This window comes from Giraffa tippelskirchi, chromosome 4 (genome assembly GCF_054371585.1).
Source record: "Giraffa tippelskirchi isolate mGirTip1 chromosome 4, T2T-mGirTip1v1.2.pri, whole genome shotgun sequence".
In the NCBI taxonomy this organism is placed as follows: Eukaryota; Metazoa; Chordata; class Mammalia; order Artiodactyla; family Giraffidae; genus Giraffa; species Giraffa tippelskirchi.
This window is the reverse complement of record NC_137278.1, coordinates 131,548,749-131,562,048: the sequence shown is the minus strand read 5'-3', so window position 1 is coordinate 131,562,048 and position 13,300 is coordinate 131,548,749. Positions and strand designations below refer to the sequence as shown.

The window sequence follows — 13,300 nt, the reverse complement described above, 5'->3', positions numbered from 1 at the left end:
ACCCAGAGATAAGGATTGAGGATTTTCTGGAGAGCAGTGGAGGTGTAGACCAGCCCAGGAGGTGGGAGATGAGGGCTGAGGACCCAAGGGTGGGGCATGCTCATGCCTACCTGGATTGGTGCCAACACCAATGCATGGTCTCCAGTTCCCAATGTGCCCTCAGACATGGCACCTGTCATCCTTCCCCATCTCTCTCCTCAGTTCTCTCACCCATCCCCTATGGCAGCAATGCCAACCATCCTCCTCCATCTTTAAACCTCCCAGGCTGCCTCACTCTCCTGCCTGGTCTGCCCTGAGGTGTCCCAGAAAGATCTGAGATGAGGTGGGGCGCCCCTGGCTCCCTGTCTGCTACCTGGAAACATCACGTCATAGATCTCTGAGCCCTTCCTCCTGTCCCTCCTCTCATCGCAGACTAATCCCCCAAGCCTCTGGATCCCACACCCTCCCCTGTCCTGCCGTTGACTCCCATCTCTTCTCCCTCACACACCTCCTCAGCTGTTCTCCATCTTTAAACAACACCTTTCATGGTTCTCGCTACTGCTACTTTATCCACCCTTACAGCCAAGCTTCTTGAAAATGTTGTCTCTGCAAATGCTCAGGGCTGGGGCAATGGGATGACCCAGAGGGATGGGATGGGGAGGGAGGTGGGAGGGGGGTCCAGGAAGGGGAACACATGTAAACCCATGGCTGATTCATGTCAATGTATGGCAAAAACTACTACAATATTGTAAAGTAATTAGCCCCCAACTAAAATAAATAAATTTATTTTAAAAAAAAAGAAAAGAAAAAGTTGTCTCTGTTCCTGGCATTTTCTCCATCTCATGATTACTCCTCAACTCAACAAACCAGCCTGAGTCCCAGCTTAATGAGAGCTATCTTTGCAATATCACTATGACCTTGTTGAGTCCAGCTGACACTTGTCAATCCTTATCTTTCCTGGCTTCTCAATATCTGATCTCTCCCTTGTTGCCCTGGTTCCACAATGACATAGCCTTGGGTTCCCGCCTAACTCCCTTGGTCACTCTGTCTCCACCACCTGCTTCAGCACTGGGTCTCTTCTGTCAGGCTGTCTCCTTTCACACTCCCCTTGGGTGGGTTCACTCATTCCTAGGCCTCCCTTTATCAGGCAGATGCTCATGACTTGCACACCCATATTTCTGATCTAGAATATCCTTCTCAACCTCAGACCTGAATAACCAACTGCCTACTGGGCAGACACGTTCAGAAACATGCCCAATGCAGAAGGTTAGAATTGAACTTGTTCTCTTCCTTGCTCCTTCTCGGGCACCCCCCCATTGCAACCTCGGAGTCACCCAACCAGCAGCTCAGTCAGTTGTGACTCCCAGCCTGCTACACCCAACTAATCATTTGGACCTGTAAGTCCTCTATCTAGGTAGTTCTCAAATCTGTTCCCTTTTCTCCATTCCTGCAACCACCCTTTTAGGTCCAGCCACCTCTGTCTATCTGGTCCTTCTGCCTCCAATCCTGCCTGCCACTCTCCAAGCTATAGGCAGATCCCATCATGTGACTCTTCTGTTTAAAATTCCAAAGACCTGGCAATGTCTTATGTGATCCACTCCCCGCCTACCTCTCCAGTCCACACCACACCATACTCCACCCCTCCATCTACCCTCTCATCGCCCTCTGCATCCTCACAGGGTGACCACCTCCCTCTGCCCCTACTGGAAAGGACCGACTGAAGAGGATGCCTGTGGCCGGGTTTGGAGGGGCTTGCTCTGTGCACTGCAGGCAGAATTCAACCAAAGCCTGCACCTTACACCCCACAGGCCTGCTCATCCGATCCGCACCAAGGTGTAGCATCTGGAATGACCTATCGACTAATCCTCAGCCTGGCATGGGTTAGGTGATCTTTAAATATTCCTGGATGAAAAACTCAGGGAATGCAGGGGTTGAGACAAGCCCACTGGATTTGGTCAACAGGAGCCCTCTGTCTTCACCCTTCCCTATTCTTCAGTGGTTCTCAAATGCTGCGTCACTGTTGTCACGGTGATGGAGGGATTCTCAGTGCCATGACCAGGGCTGCTGCAAGACATCCTGCTCTGTGAGGGACCATGGCATCATCCTGCCCCAGTTGTTAAGAAACACTCCAGCACTTCTCTTTGGGTCCCCCTTGAGTCACCGGTCAGTCACTTCAACAATAATGATAATAATAATACCTTAGTCTATGTGTATCCTGGGTGTGGGGCCTGTCTCCCAGGCAAGACTGGAAGCTTCCTGAGGGCAGAGCTCAGCCTCCTTTTCTCTCCGGTCCAGAGCTCCTCAACCCTCAAGACGAGTGGTTGGGAGGAAGGGCAGAGGGATGGGTGACCTGGGGGCAGCTTGGGAGCCTGACCCTCACATTTCACATCCCAGCTCTGGCACCACTATCATGTGACCTTGAACAAGCTACTTAATTGCAGAGCCCCAGCTTCCTGCTTTGTAAAATAGGAATACTGGTACTAATTCACTGGGCTGTAGCGAGAGCTGAATGGCAGCACCCCGTCCAGCCTTGAGCACCAAGGCCTGGTGAAGGGTAGGGACTTGTTTATTATTATGACTAGACCCTGGCTGACTGACAGCTTCCTGGAGAGGCTGGGACCCACCTCCACCACCAGTTCTGGGCTCACATTTGTCCTCCTCTGCCTGGCTCCCCCCACCTTCATCCCATGGTCCTTACTCCCCCCACTGCAAGGAGGCAGGCAGTTCTTGCTGCCACGGCTCAGAGGAAGCAATCAGACAGTAAGGCAAAAGCCCACTGAGGGAGGTAATTGGGGCCTGGAGAAAGCGAGGGCTGGGGGTGGGGGTGCTGGTAGGCAGCCATCCCAGGGAGTGGAGAACAAGTCACAGAAGAAGTGAGAGAAAGACAGACTCGTCAGATCCAGGGCCCCAGGGCCTGAGCTGGAGCCACGGTCTATTTACAGAATGTCAACACAGAGGCACGAGGCTCAGGTGGAGGCCAGCGTCCAAACCCAGTGTCCTCTCCCAACTTACACTGCTCTGGGACCAGCTCCTGGCTGTGGGGGAGGCTGCCGGGCACGGAGGGGACATGCAACAGCTTTGCAGTCGGAAAGACAGGCTTCAATCCTGGCTCTGCTGCTTAGGAAGCAACATCTCCACTCTGACCCTCATTTTTTTCATATATAAAATGGTAATAATAACAGTATCTGCCTGGGAGAGTTGTTGTTAAGGATCGAATGAAGAATATCTGCAAATCCCATGGCACAGTGCCTCATACAGAGAAAAAGACCTGTTTCATTCTTATTGCTATTAAGGGCTTGGTACTTGGAGGGGGTGAGACCCACTAGATGTCAGCCCTGCTAGGTGTCCGACCCAGAGGCAGACTCAGGACCAAGGTGAGGTGGGGAGGGGGCTGGAAGGACAGAGCCACAGGCAGGCTTTTTGTAGGACAGCACAGCATCTCGGTGGTGAATTCATCAGCACCATTAAGGCTTTGCCATGCTCCATGGAAAGCACAGGGCCCAGGCCCAATTCCGGCTTCTCTCCACCCCCATCCATCCCTGAGCCCAGCACAGCATCTCTGTTTTCTGCCTGGAGATGCTGAGGAGGAAGGATGCTAAGTCTCGGCATTCAGAGGTCAGAGTCTCACACCCGCCCTCAGTGGGTCGACTCTGCCTCCACTTCCTAAGCTGCTTATTCTTGGATTGTTCCCCTGCTCCATCTGCTCAGGGCACAGAGTCCTGAAGACTCCCCCACAGAAGGCCTGATAGGGGGCCTGGCAGCTCCACTCTCGAGGTCTCAGGGCTCAGAGGCTGCCAGGAGGTGCTGACGTGCCGGGAGTCATGCCAACCCGCCACATGGGCTGACTGGGGCGGCAGTCCCTGGGGCCTCATTAGCTTTACCCTCATTAGTGTCCCCAGTTCCCCCAGATGCTTGCCTCCCTGCCTGGTCTGCAGACAGGCCCTCTGTCCTGCACCCTAAGAAAGGCTTTGGGTATGAATGTCTCCTCCCCTGGGATCCCCAGCTTGGTTGAACCCCTCCTCCACTCCTCTTAAAGAGCCTCAGAGGCCAAGATGTCTCCTTCCTGTCAGTCTCTGAGCTGGATTATATTATCTCAAGGCCCACTGTGGGACTGTTCTGGGCTCAGGTGATCCAGGAAGCTCTGGGCTGAGCCTACATTTTCCACCAGCTTCCTATTCAATAACAGGCCTGGGACAGCTGTAGTGCACAAGCTCCTTGGGTGGACATTTGGAGCCTGTATCCCAGAAGGCCCATTGCTCTGTGGGGTGTCCCAGATTCCCCTCCACAGAAGCTTGCAGTGCTCCGCCAGCCTGGTTCCTAACTCAACAAATGTACCCCGTGCACTCCCACTCCAGCTCTCACACATGCTCTTTTGCTGAAGCCACTCCAGTCCCCAGTCCTCTCGGCCCCTCCTCTGAGGTACTCGCCCCCTGATGCGGACTGAGGGCTGCCCCTCCTCTTTCACAGGCTGCCTGGCCCTGCAGAGGCCTCCTTCCCAGCAGCCCCAGTTCCAGCCCGGGCTCACAACGGGTGCTGAAGCAGACTTTGCTGACAGTAGTTCCGCTTTGAGCCTATGGTGGTCCGGCCTGGCGTTATCCAGAACAATTTCTTAATTGCCTACCTGGGAGGGTCAGAATAGCCTTCTCTCAAGTTACTTGCCATGTTCCTTGCAGAGTATGGGATAGGCGGGAGCTGACTGCTGGAGGGGAAGGGAGTCTGCCAAGCAGAGGGATTAAGAGTGCAAGCCTCAACCTGAATCTTGGGTTTGAACCCCAGCTCCACCACTGTCTACCTGTGTGACCTTGGGCAAACTCAACTTCTCCGAGCCCGAGTTTTCTGAGGTAATTATACCCAGTAGACCTGAGCGAATGCAATACTGTACATCAAGCACAGCGAACAATGCCCAGCCCTTATTAGGCACTTTATAAGTGGCAGCTATTATGATTAATAATTCGTAAGCACTAATAACAACTATGTTAATAAGAGTAGCAGCATTATTAGTAGTATAGGCCAAGGTGTCCCAGCCCCCTTCTGCTCAGGGCCAAGGTCTGGGTCTCTCCAGCCATGACCCCAGCTCCACCTTTCCCTCCTTATGCAGGCGCCAGAACCGACACCCCTCTTCTCCCCTCCCCCGCAGACCTAAACACCTCAGAAGGGCCCTTCTGGCCATGCTCCTGTGAGGACAGTCCCCATGGGGTGGGGAGAGGCCATGGGCTGGGACTTGTCAGCAGAGACCTTCCACCCTGTGCCGCCATGGGTGCTCCCGGTGAGGGGGGTGGGTGGTGTCGAATACTCACTAGGATGCCCAGTACCAGCCTGGGTTGGCCTGGACATAGTCCTTAACGGGGTCACTGCAGAGAAGGGAGGAAGAGAGAATCTGAATTGACCCTCTGTCTCCATTTCTGGTTCTACATCTGCACCTGCCCCAACCCCCGGTTCACAGGACTGGAGAGGAAGAAAGGAGTGACTGCACCCCTGGTGGGGCAAGGGACCCCAGCCACAGTCTTGGGTTGAGACGTGGACATGCCTGGGTGTAGGGCTGGTGTGTCTGAGAGGAACGGCTGCTTCACAGACACTTGCTGGACCAGAAAGCATGGGGCCACCCTCACTGGACGGAGGACCCCTCCACGTGCCCAGTCTAAGGTTCTTCCCAGTATGAGGGGGGCCGCTGCCCTGAACAAATATCCCCAGGCAAACGTTCCCAGACCTGTCTGATGCTGGATCCCCCCAACCCCAGGCCTGGCCCCATCACTCCTGGAGTGTGCTGTTCCACATGGTCAACTCACCAGAAGGTAAAGAGAGCCACGACACCCAAGGTCACCAGCAGCTGAATCAGCAGAATGGTATAGACCTGGGGACAGGAAGGGGTTCCTCTCAGCTTAGGGGGTCCTGTTGGAGGCCAGGGGGCTCAGGCTCCCAGTCAAGATCAGGTGGGCCCAGCTTCCTGGTGACTCGATCTACCCTCCAGACCCGCATTCTATGCCCTCCACCCTCCATTTTCAGAGTCACTGGGAGGAATCCAGGCCAAGGAGAAAAGAGAGCAAAGATGCTCCACAGCCTGCACCCATGGGATCTGGAGAGGAGAGACCAGGTGTTCAGGCACAGCAGCGGGTGGTGGATGCCCCCACTTACCAGCAGGTACTATCAGCTGGGATCACAGCGAGGGGGAGAAGGGTGGCCTCCAGGCAGAGGGTTGGGCCAGGGGTTCCTCAAGGGGCTTTTCCCACCCACCCTCCCAGTATGGGAGAGTTGGGGTAGGCGGTTACCTTTCTGATGAAGACTCGGCGAACCTTCTGGTCATCCCAGCTGAAGGTGGTGAAGAACTCATGGTCTCCAGTGGGGAAGCCACTCTCATAGCTGGAGCTGCTGTCTGGGTGGCAGTGGGAGGGCCATGAGCGCCCCCCAACACACGTGAACACCGCCTCCCATGGCTACCCGCTCAGAGCATTTGTCAGACTGGCTCCAGGGACCAGGTGAAGTCTCTCTCTCCAGCCCCATTCTCAAACCTCCCGCCCCACCCCATCTCTTCCCACAGAGGTCCCAGACCTCTCCCAGGGTGCCTCTCACCTCTCCTGCTCTGAGTCCTGAGAAAGAACTGTCTCCTCCCCTTCTTCCTGCCCCCAGCCCCAGCTGGGGCTCCCTGGGGGCCATGCTCTTTCATAGAAATGTGGCCTTTCCCTCTTGTGCCCTCCATCCCCCTCCCTGGACACTCAGGCTCCCTCTCGGCTAAGAATCAAAGAGGGACAGCCACTCCCCCAGGGCCATCTCGCACATCCCCAGGGTCACTGGTCTAACCCCAGGTTGCTCTGAGGCCCTTGGGGTGGGAAGTGGAGACTCCTGGGAAGATCAGACCTGCTGGTGCTCTAGCTGGGAACCAGGGAAGGGCAGTGACTGGAGGGGAAATTAAGTCAGGTGAAGTTTGGGAGCCTGGTCCTAGAACTTAGACTTTCAGAAAAGCATGGGCTCCATAGGAAAACATGTGGATCGGTCCTCAAGACTGCCTAGCTGTGTGACCTTAAGGGAGTCACCAGCCTTCTCTGAGTCTCTTCTATGATAGAGATCGGTGATACCCACCTACTGGGGATGAAACAAGATAAAAGTGAAAACTTTGTGCCTGATGCTGACCACACCAACCTCTTAATCCTGCATCTGGGTCATTCCTAAGGCCTCAAATATGTCCACTCTATTCTCCCCCACCATCCCTACCAGCTCTCCCCGACCTTCCCCTCCACCGCAATAGCCTCTGTCTTGGTCTTTCAAAGCTGATGTTGGCACTGCCCTGCTTCAAGTTCTTTGATGGCTCCCTACCAGCTTTTGGGTTTCCCTGGTGGCTCAGATGGTAAAGAATTTGCCTGGAGTCCAAGAGACCGGGGTTCCAACGCTGGGTTGGAAAGATCCCCTGGAAAAGGGAATGGCTACCCACTCCAGTATTCTTGCCTGAAGAATTCTGTGGACAGAGGAGCCTGGTGGGCTACAGTCCACGCGGTCACAAAGACTCAGACAGGACTTAGTGACTAACACACTGCCTTTTACTCAAGTTCGAGTTCCCCAACAAAGCCTCCTCAGCCTCCCATGAGCCCTCCAACTCCACTGCACACTGCTCCCTGCTTCTCTTCTCCGGCGTGACTATATTATTTTTCAGTGATATGCTCTCATGCTTCTGAGCCTTTGCATATTCTTTCTTTCAACCTCGGACACTCATTTTCCCACCTCTTCACCAAATTAACACATGCCATCCTTCAGGACTCCATGTGGATACCCCTTCCTCCAGGAAGTCTTCCCTGTCGGGCAGGTTAGTTGAATGGCTGAGGCCTCCATCACTGCATCTGTTTCCCTGTGTGGCGGTTGTCCATTTACTTCTCTACACAGTCACTTCTGTGAGTGTAGGTCTTGCAAATCAATGCATCCCTAGAAACCAGCTCAGTGCCAGACACAGTGCCTGGTGCAGGCTTAGGAAATGTTTGTCATCTGCTGACTGAAATGTGCTGCTTTCCTCTGCCCTGACAGTTATGTGGAAAACATTCCTTATGGCAGCCATTCCTGGCAACCAGGACACAGGAAATGAGGAAGTGGGGAGGGAGGTGGACCCATTGCCAGCCTGGGGCTTGAAGACCCTAAACCTCTTAGCCTTCACTCCTCTGTGTACTGTCTACATTTCCTGCCAAAGCCTAAACGGCCAGGACACAGAGGGGGAGAAAAGGAGAGAAAAAGCAGTCCTGTGGGTATCAGGGGTGGTAGGAAGGGCTCCCGTGAACACCAGACCTTCGTAGGCCCTCCAGTAGGTCACGGTGGGGTGGGTCTGCTTGGCTCGAGGAGCTTTGTGGTGGGAGGTGCGGACCATGGTGGCCGCTCCTTGTGAGTAAAGACTCTGTCTGAGGCATTGTTCTTGGGGTCGCTTCTAGAATTCTGTTGGGGGTGGGGGTGGGGACTCAATAAGGTGGGGGAGGGGATCGAGGGGCTGTTGAGGGAGATTGAAGGGGCTGAGGAAGACTTCATTACAGCTCATGGGGGGTTGTATGTTCCTAGCCCTGAGTCAAAGTTTCCCCAGGTGCTCAGCCTAACAGAGGGGTCCCTACCAGCCATGATTCTTAGTCCATTTTAAGGAGCTAGCGTCAGCCTGCATGGGTCTGCTTAGGAATTGTACCTGACTGTGAGATATGTTAAGGCTGGTGTGGGTTAGTTGCTCAGTCATGTCTGACTCTTTGCAATCCCATGGACTGTAGCCCACCAGGCTCCTCTGTTTATGGGATTCTCCAGGCAAGAAGACTGGAGTGGGTTGCTATGCCCTCCTCCAGGGGATCTTCCCGACGCAGGGATGGAATCCGGGTCTCCTGCACTGCAGGTGGGTTCTCTATCGTTTGACCCACCAGGGAATCCCACTACGGCTGGTATTTGCTTCTAGTTAAGGCCTGGGGAAGGGAAAGAGTCAAGGAGAGTGATGGATGAAGGGGATCCTCAGGCCGGGGCCCCCAACAACCCTGGGGCATCCATGCACACAGATTTCAGATCAGCCCGCATGTAAGCAGACTGCATCCCATTCACAGGGAGCCAGTCCCAGTTGAGACCATGGTCAACTGTGTTCTCGTACTGTTCCTTCCTGTGTCGGCTCTAATCTTGCCCTCTCCTACTCTGCATCCCTTTCTTCTAGACCAGCACCTGGTTTTTCTCCCCCATCTGTTCCCTCTTTTTGTCCTAGCTCGATGACTTGAAAAAAACCCCTCTTCCTTACCCAAGAGAACTCTGACTGCAGAAACTGTATCTCTCTTTTCTCATGGAGTTCTCCTTGACCAGGTATCCTTAGAACAGTCCTCCCAATCCCAAACCTTTGACATCACAGCCTCATCTGACAACCACATAGTGCATCTATTTCTGGGCAACTTCCTCCTACACAAGTTTATTCATATGGGCCCACCGCTTCCCCTGAGGCTTCTGCCTCCAGGAACCGAGAGACTTACTAGGGTCCACATAGGCCCAGCTGGGGTGGAGAGGCACAGCCGAGGGGGCCGGGGGGAAGGCTCCTGCCTTGAGCCCCTCCCCAGAGGTGGCCTCCTCATAGGAGGGCGGGGCCGAGGGCACTGGCGGAGTCTCCTTCTTCTCACCATTCGCCTGCTGCTGCCCCTCTGTCCCGGGGGCCTTGTTAGCCACGGAGAGCTGTGGAGGAGAGGCAGAGAAAGACAGTCACCAGGGACAGGGCACCACCCAAGCCCTCCGTACGAGCCCCTCCACTTCTGGAATTCCCCCAGGTACTTTCTCCTCTTACTAGAATGACAAAGGTGCAGACAAGAGTTTCCCTATTTTATGTGGGGTATATATACAATGGAATATTATGCAGCCTTAAAAAAAGAAGGAATTCCTGTCATTTGCAACAGCATGAATGAACCAGGAGGACATTATGTTAAGTGAAATAAGCCAGACCCAGAAAGAAAAAGCTGGAGGATCTCACTTATACATGGAATCTAAAATTGTCAAACTCATAGGAGCACAAAGCAGAATGGTGGCTGCCAGGGTCAGGGGGTGGTGGGGGGAATGGGAAGATACTGGTCAAAGGGTACAAAGGTTCAGTTATGCACGATGAATAAGTTGTGGAGATCTAATGCACAGCATGGTGGCTAGAGTTAACAATACTGTATTGTGTCCTTGAAATCTGCTGAGAGGGTAGATCATAAGTGTTCTTGCCACCAAAAAACAAAGGGAAAGTAACTATGTGAAGTGATGGATGTGTTAAGTAGCTTGATTGGGGTGATCATTTTGCAAGTTACACGTACATCAAAATATCATACACCTTAGCTATATACAATTTCTTTTTCTTTGTTTTTGGCTGTGCCATACGGCATGTGGGATCTTAGTTCTCCCACCAGCAATCGAACCTACACCCCCTGCAGTGGAAGGATTGAGTCTTAACCATTGGACCACCAGGGAAGTCCCTATAGACAATTTCTATTGGTCAATTCTACCCTCAATAAAGCTGGAAAAAAGAATCTCCTTATTTTATGGATGGGAGAACTGAGCTCTGGGAGGCTTGGGGCTGGCCAGAGGCACACACACTGGAACAGGGGTAAGAATTGAGGAAGGAGGAAATTCTTAGGAGAGCCCACCATTGGGGGTCACTGTCCCTGGGGCAATGCCTGGCTCTATATAGTTTCACCTTTTTCCTGGGGTCCAGGGAAGGGCTTCGCACAGAGTAGCCCCTTAAAAAATATTTCTCAATGAAAGGTTCTCTCACTGAATCTCCCTGGTACCTTGCTAACTACATTTTGACCCATGTTTTTAAATGAGGGACTGAGGCTCAGAGAGGAAGAATGACTCAGAGCCTGCCATGGCCCACTGGGCTGCAGAGCCCAGACACCATCCACTGGGACTGGCCTTCTTCTCCTGGGCTGGAGATGACCAAGGAGGGCAGGGATTTGGAAATCAGGGAAACAGAAAGAGGAAAGGAGAGGGGGAAAGGAGGAAGAGGAATAAGGACTGTAGGGGAGTGGAGGGGCAAGAAGCCCTTAGCTAAGAGTCCATTTTGGAAATCTCATGGGCTTCCTTAGTGGCTCAGTTGGTAAAGAATCTATCTGCAATGCAGAAGACCCAGGTTCAATCCCTGGACCGGGAAGGTCTGCTGGAGGAGGGAATGGCAACCCACTCCAGTATTCTTGCCTGGAAAATTCCAAGGACAGAAGAGCTGGCAGGCTACAGTCCATAGGATTGCAAAAAGTTGGACACGACTGAGTGACTAACTCTTTCTTTCTTATTGGAAATCTCAGCCTCTCTCTCTTAAACCAGAACAGAATCAGATTGTTACTAATGGAAGGGAAAGCGCCTTGTTCAGCCCCTTCCGTCATCTTACAGACAAGGAAACTGAGGCCCAGTGGGAAATGTCCCACGGCAGGATGACAGGCCCCCACAACGTACAAGTTCAGCTTTGGTGAGAAGATATGGGCTGCGAGGGCCCGAATGAGGCCACCAGGGAAGAGATGACCTGGGAGGCAGGGGTGGCATGAAAAAGGAAACCACACCAGTATATTCTACTTCCATCCAGCCCTGAGGACCACTGAACTGGAGGGGCCTTTTCCATCATCAGAAAGCCTGGGAGCAAGCTGGGAGGTGGGGGCGGAGGAGGCAGGGGCAATACATTCACCCCAGGACAGGAAGCAGTGTCAGCAAACTGACTGATGGAGGCAGGGGTGGGAAGTGGAGGGAGAGAATCCGCAGAGGGGGGAGCGCTTCATTTTCCCCATGGTGAACCCCCACCCCTCGATCCTCAGGGAAGGGCCTCAGAACCCAGGCCTGTGGGAATGGGGCCCTGGCTCATCTGCTTCCCTCCTACTCGCCAATCCCCTTCCTCACCAAGATCGGAAGGGTCATGCCCAGGAAAATCCACTTCAGCCCACCAGAACCCAGGTCCTCTGAGCCCAGACCCAGGGCTCATGACTAGGAAAGGATTATCACCTCTGACTTCAGCCCTGTCCACACTGGTCCTCCTCACCAGGAACCACCCTGCTGACCAGACCCCCAGAGCCTCCTGGGCCCTGCCCTCCCCACATCCAGCATTCCCAAGTGAAGTCTGCCCAAATGGCAGGAGATGGTATCACCCAATGACATCATTTTTTGACCTGATGAGCTTGCAAACAAGGAAAAGAGGGTCTAAGAGCCCAGGAAAGATGCCATTGGCTCTGAGGCTCATTTCTGAGGGGAAAAAAAGTGGGAGCGGAAGGGAAGCCCTTCTTCTGTTTTCTGTACCGAATCCTTAGCACCACCCCAGAGGACCCTCTTCCTTTGTCCAAGGCCTGGTGGCTGTATAATTCCACAGGCTGTCAATGTTACATAACCCTACTAGGCCAGCCAAGTCTCTGCCCCAGTCCCCCTCCTCTACATTTCAGGCCTAAAACAGGAACAAAAAGAGAAGACGTTTTATCCGGCCCCATTTAGTCCCATGTCTGGCCAAAACCAAAACAAAAATTAGAACATCCTGAAGCAGGGTTGCCATAGTAACTCCTCAGCCACAGGGGCTGTATCCAGAAATGGAATGATGACAGGGAGCTGGAGGGGGGGTTTCTGTGGAGGGTGTAAAAGATGAGTATAACATGGTTGGGGTTGGGATTGGACAAAAGAGGGGGTTGCCCCATAGACACTGCCTCTCAGGGCTCATCCTGGGGATACACACACACACACACACACACACACACACACACACACACACCCGATTCCTAAGCTGACTCCTTAAGGAGACCTGGGCATCTGTGAAGGGTCCTGTGATGCCAAAGCATGGGTGGAATGTAGATGGAGGAGAAGAGAACCTGGTGGGCAGGAAGAGGCCACAGCCCACTCCTTGAAATGGGCCTTTTGGTCCTCTGACTTCAGCAAGGACCACCCAGGACCTTTGCACAAGAGCCAAACACAAGATGCTTACAGTGGTCCAGAGGGCTTGCTTAGGATGACAGGGAGATGGGGGAAACCTGAGGATGGAGGATGGTACAGGTGGGGGAGATGCCGGTACCTTGCCCTGTGTCATGGTGCCGTCTCTCGGGGAAGGGGTCCCTGAGGCAGAGGCGGCTGCTCGGGTCACCGCAGCCTGCCTGCGTCTCTTCCTTTCTCCGCGTGGGTTCTAGCAACATCCACTGCAGCCGGGCCAGGCGGACCGGAGCGTACCATCCAGGCACGGGGGATGGGGGGAAGAGGGGGCGGGCCAGGAGGCTGCTGCGGAGGCCTCTGCGGAGCTGCAGGCGACGGAGGAGGAGGCAGAGGCGGAGGAGCACCGCCCCCTCCTCCCGCTCCCTCCACCCTGGTACCCTCACCCCCGGGAACCAGGGAGCTCAGCGCTGCGGCACTGCCC

General features: G+C 54.0%; 1 protein-coding gene across 1 annotated transcript in view; it reads right to left on the bottom strand.

The window, feature by feature from the left end:
* Window positions 1–13,074, bottom strand: part of FAIM2 (Fas apoptotic inhibitory molecule 2) — a 30,084-nt gene extending 17,010 nt beyond the window's left edge. Inside the window, exons 1-5 of the mRNA XM_081596620.1 lie at window positions 12,965–13,074; window positions 9,435–9,630; window positions 6,246–6,349; window positions 5,766–5,830; window positions 5,277–5,330 (exon numbers count right to left, since the gene is read on the bottom strand). Coding sequence (XP_081452746.1) covers window positions 5,277–5,330; window positions 5,766–5,830; window positions 6,246–6,349; window positions 9,435–9,630; window positions 12,965–12,979 — 434 coding nt within the window. The 5' untranslated portion in view covers window positions 12,980–13,074. The remainder of the gene's footprint in view (window positions 1–5,276; window positions 5,331–5,765; window positions 5,831–6,245; window positions 6,350–9,434; window positions 9,631–12,964) is intronic.
* Between the last annotated feature and the right edge of the window lie 226 nt (window positions 13,075–13,300).